Source organism: Rhodamnia argentea, chromosome 1, assembly GCF_020921035.1.
Source record: "Rhodamnia argentea isolate NSW1041297 chromosome 1, ASM2092103v1, whole genome shotgun sequence".
NCBI lineage: Eukaryota > Viridiplantae > Streptophyta > Magnoliopsida > Myrtales > Myrtaceae > Rhodamnia > Rhodamnia argentea.
Window position 1 is genome coordinate 1,842,672 of NC_063150.1, and position 17,820 is coordinate 1,860,491.

Here is a 17,820-nt window from a genome sequence, read left to right on the forward strand (position 1 = left end):
GGACCACGTTGTATATTGGATTTAAAGTTCAAGGACCATATTAGTTAAATTAAAAGTTTATGGACTATATTATACATTTGGTCAAAGTTCGGGAGCTATTTATGTCATTATCCCTTTTATTTATTAGATTTCCTTTTCTTACCTATTAGAGGGATAACAATAAAATTACAAACTACCTATTAGAGAAATTTATTTTCATTGAGTGAGGGATGGTAGTGAAATTCTCCTTAGAATGGAAAACTTTTTAAGTACTTTCCATAGGTTCAAATCCTACCTACTCCCGTGTGCGGATTAGTTAGCAAATTGGGCAATCGAATTCGACAATGTAAATTTACATTCCCGTATTAGATAGGCGATCGAGAAATGTATTTCATCTCTGTTAATAGAAGAGATCGGATTGGATCGAGTTATATTAGGAAAGTAATGATATAAAACACTCGGGCGTTGCCCTCTTTTCTCGAATGTTTGGTTCGTGCGAGAGAAAGGGAGGGAGTCAATATACTGTTATTTATTGTTTATTCACGGCATTTTATATGATATTATAAGGTGGATAATTTACGCAAGTCACTTATGTCACCATTGACTTATTTAAATTATTATTTATATTCAAGGAATATAGACTTAATTCATTTTAAATGAAAAATCTATTTGCTGCCCTCGGCCCATTGGGCCCAAATGGCCCATTCCCAGTCAGCTCTCAGTTTTCACCTTTTGGGCTTCTTCACTTGGCTCCCTTTTTCAAACAATTTCCAGTTTCTCAGTAGACGAGCGCGGGAAGAGAGAGAGAGAGAGAGAGAGAGTGCGTGTGCGTGTGCGTGTGCGTGTGCGTGTGCGTGTGCGCGAGCTCGATGGCGACGCGAGACCAGATGGAGGCGGCATCGTCGACCGGTGATCTCGATGTGGACGCGATTCGAAGGTACTGTAGGTGTCGTTATGTGGGTATACGATGTATGTGTGGCCGTTCCGATGTTCGGTCATGGAAGCATAACTTGAAATGCCGATGCGTTTCTCTCGGTCTGAAGCCGAGCGAGGGAGCTCAAGCAAATATGCGGGAATTGCACGGAGCACGCGACGGATTTGTCCCCGGCCGACTTAGAAGATTTGCTTAACCGATGCGTTCTGGAATTCGAGGTAATTCTTGTACTTCACTTGCGATTCCACCCGTTCGTGGCCATTTCTTGTCGTGTTCTGTTTATGAATTTGGAAATTAAGATCCTGGGTTAGTGTTTATTATTATTATTATTATTATTATTATTATTATTATTATTATTATTATTTATTCTTTTTTTCTTTTTTGTTTGGTGGGAACTATGCAGAGCGGAGTGAAGCAGATTGTGTCAGGGTATTCCGATGTGAATGGCTTGGGGCAAGAAGACTTGAGTAAGTCCGGTGACTGCTTAGATTCTGTTCTTGGTTGTTGAATTTCTTTCGTACTTTTGTCAACCTGTTGAAAGGGATTTCGCAGAGATCTCGGGCTTTTAGGCGTTATTTGATTTTTTCTCTACCATGAAGGTTGAGTTCATGGTCTGGCATGTGTTGGTTGAGGGTTTAACACACCCATGAGAGTTGAAGAGCAGCACTAGGGTATTAATGAGTCAGGGCCACATAATAGAATCTATGTAAGGAAGTACTATTTTTCGTACTGTGGCTATCTTTGTTTCCAATACCAGGTTATATACTTCGGGATGATATAGTCTTGGACAAAACTTTCTCCATGTGGCTCCGTGCTATTTTGTGACTTTCGTGGTGACGTACAATTTAGGAACAAGTGGCTGTAGTTCAAGTGTAGTGCCAATCATTTTTCAGCTTTCGTTTTGTGTCTAATAAAGATGGTGGTTAAAACATCCAGCTTGATTAGTATCTTATACTTGAGTCGTGGCTTAATGATGCGAATCTATCCATTCATGTATCATTATAGTCTTTACCTATCAAATAATGTACTTGTATTGTATTTCATGGTGTATAGTATCTTCTGATAGTTCACAATAAATAATGTCACCTGAGTGTATCATCCTTCTCCACCCTAGCCACCTCATTTGAAATTTTATAATTGATAGTCCAAGCTAAATGAAATATGAACCTTTTTACTTTAATTGTGATACTTGTGCAGAAAATTATGTGTTGCTATATCATATGATTAGGAATTGTGAGTTGTACTTTGAATTTGTGTGTTTTTCTCTTTGATCGTTGATAATAATTAAGGCATCTTTTTTTTGGAATGTGTTTACTAAACTTATATATGTTTATACTAGGAAAACTAATTTGTGCTTTATCGAATCAGAGTTATCGATTCGATATGCATATTCATGATTCATGAACTTATGGTTTTGATTCGTGATTCATCTCTCGATTTTACAACAAACAAATTTGAATGTGCAGATGCGTTCTTAGGACAGTTGAAGGAGGAGCGGGATGCAGTGCAAGCTGAAAACAATAAAATCTCTGATGAAGTTGAGGTTATCACAAGATCCATAATGGCTGGTAAGAATCATATTATTTAGTCTACTTGTTTGTAGATGAACTTAACTTATCAGATCATTTTCACTGCAGATTCTATTGCTTTAGAGAGTGACCTTGAAGGGCTGGAATATTCTCTGGATCTTATTCGCTCACAGGTTAGTAAAACAAAAAACCTGTCCTTTTGATTTGCTTGTGACATTCGTCAGGCTGGTCATTTCCATGTGTTGTTGACTACTTCCATTTCCCCTTTTTGTCTTGATTCGCCATGACATCCAATTTCTGCTAAGATCATATATTTTGTGTTTCAGAGTCTGAACTTAATGCCTTACTATGGTTTAACATATTGTAGGGTCTAATAAAGGGAAAGGCTGGAATGGATAGTCAATCGAGTTTGCTGAATGCAGATGTGTGCCACAAGTTCGAGGTTTATTTCAGTGGATCTTTTTCCTACGATTTGATGCCTTTACATTTTAGCTATGTATACACTGTTCTCTATTATACATGCTTTAGAGATAGTCTCACATAGGTTGCTTTTCCACTACATCTTTCTTTTGTGTTTGTAACATGTAAGAAACCTAGGTTTTGGTCAGCACAATTACTAGGATGTCTGCATTACTGTCATTTCTAGTTCATTATTAGTGCTATTGTTTACTTTTGAGATTTGCCTTTGAGCCTTTTTATTGTATTTTTTGCCCATGGTTACGTGGACTATGGTGTTCTCATGCCTTTCAGGCCCTAGATCTTCAAAGTCAAATTGAGGAGAAAAAGATGCTGTTGAAATCTCTTGAGCATATAGACTGTCAACTAAGGAAGTAATCTATCCTTTAGTGCTCTTCACAGTTTCTTTGACCATCCAGCAATTTTTCTGCCTCTAAAAGTTTCTTATCACCCGTCCTTTATTCTTTTTTAGGGATGATACAGTTGAACAAATTGAGGATGCTTTGACAGGATTAAAGGTCATTGAAATTGATGGAAGTTGTATACGCTTGTCGCTGAACACTTATCTTCCAAAATACGAAAGCTACCAGCAGAAGATGGAAGAGGCCATTGAGACTGTGGAATTGAACCATGAGTTGCTGATTGAACTTGTGGACGGGTGTTTGGAGCTAAAAAATGTTGAGGTATGAATTATGCATGTGCAATCACAATTTCCCCCTATTGAGAGAGAAAGATAGAGGTTTGAGTTGTAATGACCATCATTTTAGTGCGAGATATTACTTGGTGATGAGATTTTAATGTTTACATTACAAGTGTAACTCTTGACAGATTCAAGGACTAAAACACCTCTCATCCTTGTCATTTGACTACCCAGCAATTACAACGATAATTTCACAGCAAATGCTTACTGTACAATCGCCTGACCATGTTTTCATGCTCACATGGAGATCAAATTTTGTGTTTTTACAGTACATGTCTCTTTGAAGATCTGCTAAATTGAATGGACATTTCTCCTAAATGTTGCCAAATTTCAGGATTGACATAGCCGCACATCTTTAACTCAGAAACTGCTTCGGTATGCTTTTCACTTCATATGAATCCTTCATTCCTTTCTAATATAACAGCCTTGCATTCTATAGATTTTTCCCAATGACGTGCATATCGATGATATTGTTGATGCTGCAAAAGCTTTCAGGTTTGTCCCTGCTTCATTTTGTTTTCATTTTTGGTGGCTGAATTTAGGTTGTAACTGAAAGTTGAACCTCACTTGAGACCTTTGTTTTTGAGTGGTTATTACAATGGCCTAAAAATTCAGAACTTCCAATTTACTCATAGAGGTTCTTGATTCCCATTACTATTTACTTCTCTACACCTGGTAGCAGTTAAATTCATTCGGGAGGAATGGGAAGTCAGTGAACAGACAAAAGTGAACGTCATTGATTTCTTGATTGGTAATTTCCAGGCAGTCATTTTCAGAATTGACGATACATCAGACACCACTGGAGTGGTTCGTGAGGAAAGTGCAGGAAAGGGTTATTTTGTCAACCTTGAGGCGATTTGCAGTCAAGACTGCAGCTAGATCAAGGTCAGACATAAACTGACCTTTAAAGTTCACTGAAGAAATGCATTTTTGTCCTCATTTGAATCATGATTAGTCTAACTGAGAAGCTTTACTCCTGTGTACTTGTTCTCTGTTGACTAGTGCAGGCACTCCTTGGAGTACATTGATAGAGATGAAACTATTATAGCTCATATGATTGGTGGGATTGATGCATTAATAAAGGTGCCTCAAGGTTGGCCAGTGCTGAACATTGCACTGAAGCTCAAGTCATTGCAGAGTTCAGATCGTCATGTGAGAAATATCTCTTCAAGTTATCTTCGGAAGGTTGAGGTTAGTATTGTTATGCTCTCAGTGTACCTCCCCCACCCGTGACCCCTCCTTCCACAGAGTCTCAATGCAGGTTTAAATTGTCCTTTTATCAGCACATTGGTCCTTCTGCCACTCTGGCAGTGATGATTGATTTATGAGTAGGTAGAAATCCTATTATAAAAAAATATTAGATGGTACTGTGTAAAGGAAAGAGAGGGCGAATTTATTTCTTCCTGCCCCTATGAATATTGTCATAGATCACGAATGTGAAAATGTGTCTGCCCATTGCGTCCGATTTCATCAGAGGTTGATTGCACAGGTTATCGCTTTTATGTTTTAACTTCTGGAGTGCTTTCAACAATTTTATGTAGCGGTTGGATAACATCATCCTGCTCCTTTAAAGTATATATAACATATGCCATTCTTTTTTACCATTACATGCTTCTAATTCTGGGTATTAAATGGTTTAGGAAGCAGCCAACTCTTTAGATCCCCAGCGAAGGCAGAACTTGTCAAGCTTCGTGGATGATATCGAGAAGATACTTAAGGATTTCGAATTCCAGTCGAGGTAGAGGTTATAACCAAGCCCGGGATGTCACCAAGGTTATATATCCTATCTAGTTGCGTTCTAATATCATGAATCATTCTCTCGGCACTTTTTTCTGGCATGGTTTTATACAAGTCTATCCATCAGGGACACGTTGTATAATTCACCAAGCATCATCCCAGAGACTAATGGTTCGCAGACTAAATATTCCCCGGCATAATATCTATATTGTTGTTCCATCTTTCCATGCCATTCGAAAGCGATGTAACTGCTGACAGTGTTTTATAAGGTATCCCTGCGTCCTGTGATAGAAGCAAAGTAGTGATGATCATCCATTTGTTTATTTTCTGTTACTCTTTAATGCTGCATGGAGTTACCATCTGCTCTGTTCCAACACTATTGTCATTATGTAAAATTTTCAAATGTCGAATTACCAGACACAAAAGCTTTCACCGAATGTGCTTTAGAAGCTCACAAGGGCTTTGGGAATCCGTTCGTGAAAATCGGATGACTCAATGCCATTGCAAATGAGGTTTAGAAGAGGAGGAAAGAGGGATTGTTTTCACTCAGCAAACTCAGTATAGTGAATAGGATAATGGATGCTATAATGCAAAATTGATCGTGTAATTCGTTGGCGCAATGTCCCAACTACTTAGGTTTGAACTGAAAATTGGCCGCCCTTCGCTGCGGAAAGATATTTTAAATCAGCATACTTTTTTTTTTGGTTGAGAAAAATCAGCATACTTCATGGATATCTAATTATAGGATATCATTTATTTGTTATGACTCAAATAAAAAATGAATAAAATGATATATGTCTCAATAGGAAGTGGCTATATGATTTGTTAAGTTCTTTTGCCAAAATAAAAGCTTTATTTATTTTAAGGAAAAATTACCAAAATAGTCTTAAATCTATTGTAATTGTACCAATTCAGTTCTAATTTTTTTTTATGGCTAATTAAATTCTAAATCTTTTGTACTTATGCTAATTCAGTGTATTTGGCCGGACGGCGCTGACGTGGCAAATTTTTAATAATATTATAATATTTTTTAAATTTTAAATTTCAAGAAATATTAAATTATAATTAAAAAAAAATTTCACATCGGCGCTAACCAACCAAATGGATTGAATTGACATAATTGTAATAGATTTATGACTTTTTTGGTAATTGTCCATTTTTTAGAAATAAGTACAGCAACAAGTGTCATAACTTTCTTACGACGATCACTTAAGTGACATAACTTTTTTTCGATCACTTAAATGTCATAAATTCTAAAAAACGTTTATTTGAGTGTCATAACTTTCAATTGTTACTGAAAAATCAATTGTTTTTGTTTTTTCAAAAGTTCACCCAATTGTCGTAAATTCGACATGGCATATCACATGTAGTGAACATTTCAAAAAAATTATGACTCTCAAGTGATGGATTATATGACACTCAAGTGATAAAAAAAAAATTAGCACTCAAGTAAGTGCCGTACATAAGTTATGGCACTCAATTGAGTGTTCTACGAAAGTTATGGCACTTATGGTGTCCTTATCTCCTTAATTTTATAGTATTACTTTTATGGAAAACAAGATACTAAACCATCTTATTGTAACATGCTTTGTCAAAATGAGGATGGTGGTAATTTCTCTTATCAATTTTGTCCATATGCATGCGACTAAGTTGGAAACATTCGCCTTATTATTCTCTCTGCCATACTTTTTTTTTTTTTGTTCGAAAACTCTGCCATGCTTGATGTGTATAGTAATAAGAATTGGCAAAATTAAGAACATAGAAATTTGTTTTGAATATTTTCCTATTTTGAACATCCTCACATTCTAAACATCGGAGTAAGTTTCGACAGAAAAATAAAAGACATCGGTGTAAGAGAAAAAGAATTCTCATTAGAATATTTACCTTGTAAGGATATTATAACGAAAAACTATTGAAAAATGATACGTTAATCATGTGTTTGAATTATTAAGTTATCCATTTAAACCTACATGGTATGTACTGAGTAGGACTTAACGCTAGTTCGAATGCTTAGTGTTGGTATTTTTCCTTACTACCTATTTTTCTCATAAAGTCCTGCAATTAACTAAGCTTAAACAGTATTCATATAAGTTAAGAAAAAGGCAAATTGACTAATATAAACGCGCATAAGTGTGCGTGTGTGGAGGAATAGATCAGCTCAACGTGTCTCCCATATCATTTTCAGAGATAATTGAGGTAATAAACATACGAAAACCTCAATTTCTTGTAATGCTATTTTTCTTTGTTATCCATAACAGTAGATAGGTAAATAAAGTAATGAACATTTAAGAAAACTATTGAAAAATCGATTGATTAAACTAATATGGCATTATGCGTAAGAATATCTACAGCCGTGAAAAAGCAAAAAAAAAAAAAAGGACTTATGAATAAAGAAATTAAAACCTCATTTTGGAAAAACAAAAATGAAAAGCCAAATTCAAACTCATTCCAAAACCTCAAGTTACTCTATAAAAAAAAGATAAATGATCTGTAACTTTGATACATGTGCAATGCCGTCCATGAACTTTTAATATATTTAATATGATCTCTAGATTATTAGCAAATGTTCAATGTCGTCCTTTCACTAATTCAAATTAATGAAATTTGCTGACATCTTCAAATAGATTAAGTTTGAACGGTGGAAAACAAGAAAAAAGTCACACTTATATTATCTAAATAAGATATTCATGCAAAAAATACAACAAAATAATCCACGTCATTGAATAATGATAGACATGTTAGCCTCATGATTTTTTTTTCAATCTTTTTCAAATGTAAATGGATGAAAAGATGAACACATTGGCTTATCATTTTTTAAATATTCAACTTAGCATATAACAATGTACATTATCAAATAACACTGTTGTTTTTTGAGCAAACGAAAGGAATATATTGAAAATTTATCAATAATTCAGGGATTATATTGAATAAATTAAAAATTCATATATCAAATTATATATTAGACTAAAATTCACGGATCATTTGTGTCGTTATTCCCGTTATATTTTTTGTAAATCCTATATTTATTTTTATTATAGAACATCTTTATTATGTTATTTTAGCAGTTTTCCAAACGAGAATGATATTCTTCTGCCGCGAGTTCGACCGCTGCTTCTTCTTCCTCTTCCTCTCTCATTCACTATCCGAACGACCGCATCGCCATATTCTGTAGAGAGCTCTCATCCTCGTCGTCGGCATCCTGTTTATGGATTCCTACGTCGCTTTTCAGATGTGGTCAGTGTGACCTCTTGTCGGAGAGCTTCAGTCGGAGCTCGCCGGTAGTTGACGCCGAAGATGCGACTGATCTTCGCGATCGAGGCCACTGGGATTTGCTCGTGGTTGTTGCAGGTAGAGATCTAATTCTGGGTACTACGGCGATTTTCCCAAAATCAAGCCACTTCAGATACACTTGCAATGTTGTATAGTACGGTTTCAAGCTCTTGTGCTGAATTAATCGATTAATGCTTCGTTCGGACTGAATGTATAGGCCTGTGTGGTGAGTTTCGGTGATTGCCTAATGTGTTTCATATGTTCGATGGATTATCTAGGAGACACTGTTAACGTTGGAAAAATTGTTACTTGGGAGTGTGGAGGGAGAGTTCTTTTGGGCATCATTTGATCCGGTTTCTTTTTCAACAGAGTGTGCTGCTTGGTTGTATGTTTGGTTTTTTTTTTTTTTGGGTAATGTTCAGTATGGCAAAATGTTCAGTCGATATGACTGATCTTTTTGTTCTTTCTACTGTAATTTTCTTCAGTGAACTCCAAAACCATTCCAAGCGGTGGAAGTATGTGTTAATCGTGCGTTTATCCCTGCTTCTGTTTCGGCAATGGTGACTGTAGACATGCGCCCCTTGCTGTTATTTTCAGCATTCTTGCGGGTGTTTTTGATTGTGTATGGTGAATGGCAAGATAAGCACATGGAGGTTAGGTACACAGATGTGGACTACTTCGTATTCTCTGATGCTGCTGATTTAATGGCATCTGGGAAGTCTCCTTATGAAAGAACCACGTACCGATATTCACCTTTGCTCGCCTTGCTGCTCTTGCCAAATACATTTCTCCATCGTTCGTGGGGCAAGTTTCTTTTCTCAGCTTCTGGTACGTGTGGCATGCAATTATCCAATGGATGGAGAAGTTGATAATCATTTGGTATTGGTTTCTAGATCCATTTCTCATCTTCCACGTCTCCGTCAGATGGAAAACGTTCCATGTAAAATAGAGAATTTGGAAAAGAAATAGGAAATGGTTTCATCTTCTATATCTTGATCTGGGGGGTTCGTGAAGCCTCCTGATTACAGAATGTCTACTGATGAGCTGAGTGGCATATTTTTCATAGGGATTGAGCTGGCTATCTCGAGAGTAATAACTTTGCATGTTGATAAATTGTAGATAGCTCTAGAAGGATCCTTTTTTTTTTCAACCTGCAGGTCCTCATACTAAGAGTTACCAACAATTCTGTATCTCTGCAGTTATGGTAGAGTTTTTGCTTATCATCTTTGTGGGAGCATATAGGATATATTATTCTTGTTTAGATATATTTTGTGTTTTAAACTCTGGTATTTGATAGTTCATTGAACATGCATGTAAAAGCTAATTACAAATTTATTTGATCGTTTTCATTAAGATGGTGATTTCACCTTTTATCTTTAACCAATTGGTTATGCATTCTTATGTTGGTCATTTAAACTGGAAATCACAAATGACTGTTGTCACTTTAGTTTTTATTTGGAAAATACAAGTACAAAGGTCATGGTGAATAAATGTTATCATCTTCCTCACTTGTGCAAATTACTCTATTATTATGCCAATGCTGCAGATTTACTTGTTGGCGTGTTCATCTACACCATCTTGAAGAAATGCAGTGTACCCAAGAATATTTGCACCTACTGTGTCATGGCATGGCTTCTGAATCCCTTTACCTTCACTATTGGGACCCGTGGGAACTGTGAGCCAGTTGTCTGTGCCATTATCTTATGGATCATTATTTGTCTGATGAATGGTATACTTTCTCCTTGGAACAGCTTTTCCCTTTGTTAATAGGATTTGATGGGTATTTAACATATTTCATGTTCTGGTAGTTATTCTTCTTCTTCCTTTTTTTTTTCTGAGAGACAAAGTTACAAAGGTCACCGTGTAGCCCTTTTTTTTAGAACAGGGTCAAACTTGCAAAGGCGGTGACCTTTGTAAGTTTGGCCCTGTTCTCACTGATACTGATCCAATGTGTTAACTGGTGATGATCAATTCTGAGAAGTCCCTTAAGGAATTTGATGAAGACCTAATTTCGACTGCATTCTGGCCTAGTAATTCTGCTGGAGTTTCCATACGTGGACTTATGTCTGGGCCCTTGGGATTCCTTGTTTCTGGACTTACTATAACTCTAGTATGTAGTATACCTTTTCTATTTAAGACAAAATTGTGAAAATGCATGCAATGCCAGGATTTAACATAAAATCACTAGAGCACACAGGGCATGGAGAATTTGTCACATTCTTTTGGAGATGTTGATGAGGGAATTTTGGCTTAATAGGCTTCTTTTGGTCTTGACTATATTAATACCAGTATAAACGAGGCTATTCATTTTTTCTCTCTGTCTTCAATCTTTAACTACATTTATATGTGTAAGTATTGGTTATATCTAATGCTTTTGAAGCCATTCTGTTTTCTGTTTATTAGGCAATCTCTTGCAAGCTGCAGTGTGGTATGGACTTGTTGTCCATTTCAGAATCTATCCGATCATATATGCGCCAACACTTGTCCTGGTTCTTAATCACCACTTCCTCCGCTTGGGACAGAAGCCTGTTCTTAGGATCTGGAGTTCTGGCCCTAGCAAGAAACCCGAATACAGCACAGCAGCGACTAAACTCAATGTGCTGGTTGCTATAAAATGCATATTTTCTGCAGAGAGGATTGTCTTTGGTGTTATTTCTGCGGCTGTTTTCTTCTTCTGTACAGGAATTAGCTTCTACTTATACAAGTGGGAATTCTTGCATGAGGCATTGCTTTACCATCTAACCCGCACAGATCCAAGACATAACTTCTCTATATATTTCTACCACATATATCTTCACTATGAGCGTGAGTTCTCTGTGGTAGAGAAGCTCATATCTTTTTTACCCCAGTTCATGGTCCAGCTGGTTCTTGTTCTTCGCTTTGCTCCGGATTTGCCATTCTGCCTTTTTGTGCAGACGGTCGCTTTTGTGGCATTTAACAAGGTTAGTTTGTCTATCTGCAAAACTCTGACTTCCAGAATAGCTAAATTACCTCTGAAAAGGAAGAGTGGCTAAGTGGATGCCATTGGTGACAGTTAATCATTGTCATATCTGCTGCATCTTAATACTAGGTATTGATCTCTGTTAACAGGTAATCACTGCGCAGTACTTTGTATGGTTCTTCTGCTTGCTGCCCCTAATACTGCCATGGAGCAATATAAATTTCAAATGGAAAGGGTTATGCTGCATATTCTTGTGGATGGGAGCTCAGACCCATTGGCTGATGTGGGGTTACCTGCTTGAGTTTAAAGGCAAGAATGTCTTTGTAGAGTTATGGATGGCTAGCTTAGTTTTCCTTGCCGCTAACACTTGTGTCCTAGTTGTTATGATTAGCAACCACACATACTCTCCATTATTTCAACTGCTGAAACAAAATAGTTCTGAACAGGGCCTAAAACAGGAGTGAGATAATAGAATTTTGGTCAACTTTCTGAATCGTAGATATTTTTTTTTTGGCCATATTTTGCGATTGGCATGAAAAAAATGCTTAAATGATGGTTTGGCCTAGCTTTGTAACATATTATTATCCAGCTTCATAGAGTAAGCTTTACCAGTAAAGGTGTTTCCATACTTTTGAATATTATTGAAATTCTCTTTGGTAGAGTAATTAAGTATTAAATCACGTTTTCATCTAATCGTTTAAGCTTTTAGAACTGTTGGTTATGGTGTCACAAAATCTCACATAGTATCAAAGCAGGAGGTCCTGAATTTAAATCTTTCCATGCCCCTATTTGCCTCTCCAATGAAATATTTCCACGCGTAATACTAGGCAAAAAGACCAGACTAAGCGTAAAGGAAAGTGTTAGAGTAATTAAATATTAAATCACGCGTTCATCTAATAGGTCAAGCTTTTAGAACAGTTGGTTGTGACGTCACAAAATCTCACACTCCTCAATTCGGAAATGACAATTAAGTGAAACCATGATATGGCTCTCAGTTATGAGGATTGATTGCACTCTTCATATCAACTGCTTTTGCATTCAAGCTGCTGCTTATTCATCCATTCTGCATCAGTATGCATATTTGACATGGATCTCCTCCCCTAAAGCTTTTCTTTTTCGATATGACAGCAGCATGGTTTATCCTTCTTTCTGTTATTTTCCATATTTGACTTTCCTTTCTCAGCCAGTTGGAGGGACTGGCCGAGAATGTTTAAAATAGCTCGTGGATACATTTGGTTGATAATCCACAAAAATTATTTTCTGCATATGCAAATTGCGCAACATTTTGTTTATACGAATCGTCAATAATTACGTTTTGGGTTATATAAAAGCTGTGAAGAATGAATGCCATGTACTTGTTGTTTATTTGAATGTCCAGAAAAGTTGATTTCGCTATCTATGAACATTCGTCACAACACATAGCAATCATCTAGACTAGATGTGTCTAAGCAAATATTTGCACATGCTGTGTATAAAATGAAGATCCATATCAAAAACCGGTTTTATTATTGATCTTCACATAGTGAGTGCAGATTTGAGATCTTCACATAGTGAGTGCACGACATTTTGCAGAAGTAATTGACTGAAGTTCATGGAATTGCTCATCTTGATGCAAAAGGGAGTACTTGAATTTGCCATTTAACTCTTCAAGCTCGAAATGAATAGAAACCTGGTATGGCTTGCGAGTGAACTCTAAATCTGTTATCTGAAAGATGGAGGGTAGTTTTTATCAGATTGAAAACAAAAGGCAAGGACGTAGTCTGTGCATTAAAAGTAGCATGAGTTCATATGTAGATTACTTGCAAGTTAATTAGTGTATCCCCTCTGAACCAGCCCGGAAGATTAAAGCTACAGATTAAGTATATATTTGGTTCTTCTGTAAATTCAGCCCTTTTTAACAAGTTAACGGGCGACATCGTCAAAAAGTAAGTCTCACAAGTCGTCTTTTGTAAATTTTCTACAATAAAGTATCAGGTAATCACAAGCAAGAGCAAAGAATAGCAAATTTTCTTTCCGTTTCTTTTTCATTTTGAGCAGAACTCGTGAGAATTGGGGAATCAATTGGTCTCAGAAATGTCTTTTTATCTTAGTTGTATTTCCCTGGAATTGTACTTCTCTGTTATCCATGATTTAGGCCATCCTTTTCCATCCACTGCAGTTGAAAGTTCCTAAGCATCGCTTAGGCTTTTATGAATCTTCAGATCATGCTGGTTCAAGGTAAATGCGTGAACAAGCCCCACACACACACACACACACACAAAAGGAGGTAAGAGCCTCATGTGGAAAGAGTTCATTTTATTCTTCCTAGGGGTGAGCAATGGCCCAGGGTCAAATCGGGAACGGGATGGGAATGGGCTTGATCACTCCAGTTCGAGCCGGTTTGCAAGAAGAATTGGTTCAATTCTGCTTTCCCAAGAACTTCGAATTTGCTCCGATCAGTTTGTTCCTCGTTGGAGCCTTAGAACCATTCGAACTACCCTTGAACCAACCTATGGCGCTGGTTCCGAGATTGAAACGCCGTTGAAATTCGTTATAGTATTTTCTTTTAAAAGAAAATCATATAATTAACTGGAAAATTTTGAAAGATATTACCGGTTCCCGTTCCATATTCTGAAAGCCGGCCATGGCCGGGTAAGTTTTTAGCTCCATCCTTGGAACCATCCCGGCCCGGTTACGCACCTCTAGTTCTTGGTTATGTTTTCACTCAAATGAATTTTTTGTCCTTCTTGATGGCAATTTGTCCACATTATTTTTTTTTTGGGGGTCATATCGAAGTGGATTAACACTGTACCTTACCTCCTTTGCTTTGATGTCCTGCCAGGTTGCCATCGCTTCACCTATCATTTCCGAATTTTACCGATGTACAGTCGTGAATTAAAAACACACACACACACACACACACACACACACACACACACACACACACACGAATGATAGAGGGATAATAGCACAAATAGTTTATGAATTTTGGTTCAATGTATAATGTAGTTTTTGGATTTTAAATTTATTTCATGTGGTCACTGGATTTTTAATACATGTTCAATTTAGTTGGTGGACTATTTAAAAATATTGAATGTTATCCTTTCATTGATTCAAATTCAGGGACTATACTAAACATTTTCATACATTTAAGGGGCTAAATTAAATATGTACCAAAAGTTTAAGAATCACATTGAACAAATATAAAGCTTCAAGAAGATATTGCTCATTAAATTAAAGTTCATGAACCACATTGAATAAATTTAAAGTTTAAAGACCACATGTACCATGTGGCGGGCGCTGAATGAATCGTCCTCTCGATCCCTAAAAGCGCTGTTTGTACCATTGGCGAAGCAAACAGAGATTCGATTCTCATGTTCCATCGTAGAATGTTTGACAAAATTGATTGCTGTTCCTTCAATGCCCTTTTTCTTCCCTTTATTCCCAAAAAGTACACCAATTTGAAATGGACATGTGGAGCTGGGTCTGCCGTTTCGCCAAGTGAATGAGTAGCGATATTCATCACAGTTACGACTTGCTAATTGTAGCTAAGTTGGCATCTTATCACCTAGAGTTATCAAAATTGACTCGAGATTACATCATAAGGCCAAAAAAAAAAATCAAACCCACGACGCGATTGCTAAGAGTAGTTGTATAGTTGTACTTCTAGTCGAACTCAAAAACTTATGAGCTCAAACACGCCTATCGGGAGTAACTCAGCTCATCTACACCCACGACGCGATTGCTAAGAGCAATTGTACTTCTAGTCGAACTCAAAACTTATGAGCTCGAACGCGACTATCGCGAGTAACTCGAGCTGGAATAGCTCATCTACACCCCCCGGTAGAGAGCTTCATCTCTCTATGCGCATGCCCAACCGCAAGCAAGAGGCTTCCGAACACGAAAGATGTTTCTTGAAGCGAAGAGGCCTCCAAATTTGTTACAAGCACAAGAGAAGGGCAACCATGTGAAGGGCCTCAAAAGGAAAAGTTAGATCTTCTGGTTCAATAATTCAGCTGAAGAAGGAAACCTCTCTCCCCTAAGTGACTAAGAGAGAGAGAGAGAGAGAGAAAGTTGACATAATGGTACAATTTGTATGCATGTGAAGTCCATCAAAGCACACCATGGAGTGGTTACATTGAAGTCACAACACAAAAAATTTGGAGGTTTTGTTTGTGGGGTTGGAAAGGTACTTGTGTGCAAAAGGGTGTTTTGATCCATTTCAGGCTAAGATGACATGGAGATAGAGAATGGTTGGACGGTGGTCACCCTAAAGCAAGATCGTGTTTCCTCTGCCACTTACTTTTTTGCATCGACCAGGATCGAACAAATTCAACAAAATAAAATAATAATAATAATAATATATCAAACATGAAAAAAAAAATTAATTAAAAGAATTTCTCTTACTATTTATCCTAATTCAGATATGTCCATCGGATTATTTCTTTCCAGTGTGTCAATTTTGGCATAAACATCTGACAAGATGCTGAGGTATATTCTATTCTCTGAGTGCTATGGATGAGGAAGTCGACATTTCACTCAAGAGTGCTGGATTTCTGAATGGAACATTTATGTGACATCATGGGCTAATAATTAATTTGATTATTTGTTATCTAATAATTCAAATACAAACTTTCTTACACATACAATCGGGATAATTGTCCAAAATTTCTTAAAAATATTGTAGGACGGTCAACTCAAACATAAATTTTTTAATTATGTCAATTTAATCCTAAACCTTTAAATAATTTGCCAATGTAGTCCTTTCCGCCACTTTTTATCCAGAAATCGCTGACCTAAACTCCGGTCGTCCTACTGACATTGATAACTTCTGCAATTTTTCTTTTAAATTCTCAAAATTTTCTATTTTTCTCCTTTTCTTTTTCTTTCTTTTTCCCCATTCGCCGGGCCTCGGAATGACCAGAGGAGGTTGCCAACCATGGGCAAGGGCCGGTGAGGGGCTCACCCATAGGATGGCCAATAGCTAGCGACCTCCACCTACTTGGAGGAGGGAAATAGGAAAAAAATAAAAAATTCAATAGAAAATTACAAAAAAAAAATGTCAACGTTAGCGGTGCTTGTGCTATGTAGGACGACTGGTGTCCATATTAATGATTTTCAATTAAAATTGATCGGAAAGATTACATTGACAAATCATAATGAAATTCAAGAATAAATTGGTGCAATTGAAAGATTTAATGCTAAATTGGCTGTTGTTCAATAGATTTATGATTTTTTAGATAATTTTTTCCCAAACAGTCTCGGAAAGGGAAGATGACTCCATTCCTGGAATGAAAGTAGATTGTATTAGTAAAAACCGCGTCCTTTATTTTTAATTAAACTGTTCAACACGAAGTAAAAATGCATACCAAAGAAACCTCAATTATGGTACTTTCACAAGGCATTCGGTAGACCATTACAAAATCCGATCGGAAGATTTGAAAGTTTTGGTTATACCATTCGGATTCAAATGAAGAAGTTAAATTGACAGGATAACCGGTCTCATAATTTGGGTGCTATGTAATTGGTATGGTATTCCTATCTATCAAGTTCCTATATCCTAAAATATGCAACAACAAAAAAAAAAAATCAGATCTGTAATGGCCAAAAAAAAAAAAAAGGGCAGTAAATTTAATCCGTGCTACAATTTGGTAACAAAAGAATTTATTAAAGCGTTTCCTAAATAGCTCGTTGTTCCAACAAAAGATTCCTTTTACAGGTCATGACAAATGGGGTGTTAATCATTTTCTTATAATGGAAGATGAGCAACTGAAGTTCGTTTAAGTGCACTTTAACGAAATGGAATGGGCATTCCATATCTTAGAAATTGACATATGGTTCTATTAATAAAGAAATTAGGAGATGGGGACGTTAGTATCATAGGTGCGAAGTTCACTCCCACGCTCCGTAAAGACACAAAGGAAAAAGTCAGAGAGATAAACGTCGGAGATAAGATAAATCAAAATAAGAAAAGGTGCACTTTAACCTTTCAGTTCAATCAATCTTTCCTCTATTGAGGATCCACCGGCAAATAGTTTATGCTTTTATCGAAAAAAAAAAAATCGAAAATGACCCAAACCTTTCTTTGTCATTTTTATAGAAATTCACTTATTGAATATGAAGAATGTGACATTATTTTCCAAAAGCAAAAGCGCTTTTTACATTCACAAGTTTAAACTTTTCCTTTAAAAATTGGTTGGAAAAGGACTTGTTGATTGTCGTGGACATAAGAAATGATCTATTTTATGAAATCCTGAGAGTACATATCTTTCCCATGAGATTGCAATTTTGATAT

The 17,820-nt window shown here is 36.6% G+C and overlaps 2 protein-coding genes and 1 long non-coding RNA gene across 5 annotated transcripts; 2 read left to right on the plus strand and 1 right to left on the minus strand.

The window, feature by feature from the left end:
- Positions 1-836: 836 nt before the first annotated feature.
- On the plus strand, positions 837-5,601 carry LOC115743430. 2 transcript variants are annotated; one of them, XM_030678198.2, is made up of 12 exons: positions 837-916; positions 1,023-1,131; positions 1,317-1,380; positions 2,368-2,481; positions 2,551-2,615; positions 2,810-2,884; positions 3,193-3,272; positions 3,371-3,581; positions 4,038-4,093; positions 4,361-4,483; positions 4,606-4,789; positions 5,239-5,601. In XM_030678198.2, the coding sequence occupies exons 1-12, from the start codon at positions 849-851 to the stop codon at positions 5,338-5,340; spliced, it is 1,251 nt and encodes a 416-aa protein (XP_030534058.1). In that variant the 5' UTR covers positions 837-848; the 3' UTR covers positions 5,341-5,601. The 2 variants fall into 2 exon arrangements, with proteins under 2 accessions (XP_030534058.1, XP_030534059.1); XM_030678199.2 differs by having other exon boundaries at positions 2,380-2,481.
- Positions 5,602-8,545: 2,944 nt separating this feature from the next.
- LOC115743408 (GPI mannosyltransferase 1) lies at positions 8,546-12,162 on the plus strand. 2 transcript variants are annotated; one of them, XM_030678171.2, is made up of 5 exons: positions 8,546-8,683; positions 9,091-9,433; positions 10,152-10,334; positions 11,009-11,547; positions 11,696-12,162. In XM_030678171.2, exons 2-5 carry the CDS (start codon positions 9,163-9,165, stop codon positions 12,008-12,010), a joined length of 1,308 nt encoding a protein of 435 aa, XP_030534031.1. In that variant the 5' UTR covers positions 8,546-8,683; positions 9,091-9,162; the 3' UTR covers positions 12,011-12,162. The 2 variants fall into 2 exon arrangements, with proteins under 2 accessions (XP_030534031.1, XP_048140993.1); XM_048285036.1 differs by lacking the exon at positions 10,152-10,334.
- LOC115743409 lies at positions 12,012-13,069 on the minus strand. The gene is made up of 2 exons (XR_004015677.2): positions 12,491-13,069; positions 12,012-12,197 (listed from the first exon to the last, which is right to left on the minus strand). It is a non-coding gene; the product is annotated as an uncharacterized LOC115743409 (long non-coding RNA).
- Positions 13,070-17,820: the final 4,751 nt, after the last annotated feature.

Coding starts and splice junctions, on each gene's coding strand:
- LOC115743430 (XM_030678198.2), top strand. CDS start 849: ATGGCGACGCGAGACCAGATGGAGGCGGCATCGTCGACCGGTGATCTC. Junction 1,132..1,316: donor GATGCGTTCTGGAATTCGAG/GTAATTCTTGTA, acceptor GGAACTATGCAG/AGCGGAGTGAAGCAGATTGT. Junction 2,616..2,809: donor TGGATCTTATTCGCTCACAG/GTTAGTAAAACA, acceptor AACATATTGTAG/GGTCTAATAAAGGGAAAGGC.
- LOC115743408 (XM_030678171.2), top strand. CDS start 9,163: ATGGTGACTGTAGACATGCGCCCCTTGCTGTTATTTTCAGCATTCTTG. Junction 9,434..10,151: donor GTTTCTTTTCTCAGCTTCTG/GTACGTGTGGCA, acceptor CCAATGCTGCAG/ATTTACTTGTTGGCGTGTTC. Junction 10,335..11,008: donor CATTATTTGTCTGATGAATG/GTATACTTTCTC, acceptor TCTGTTTATTAG/GCAATCTCTTGCAAGCTGCA.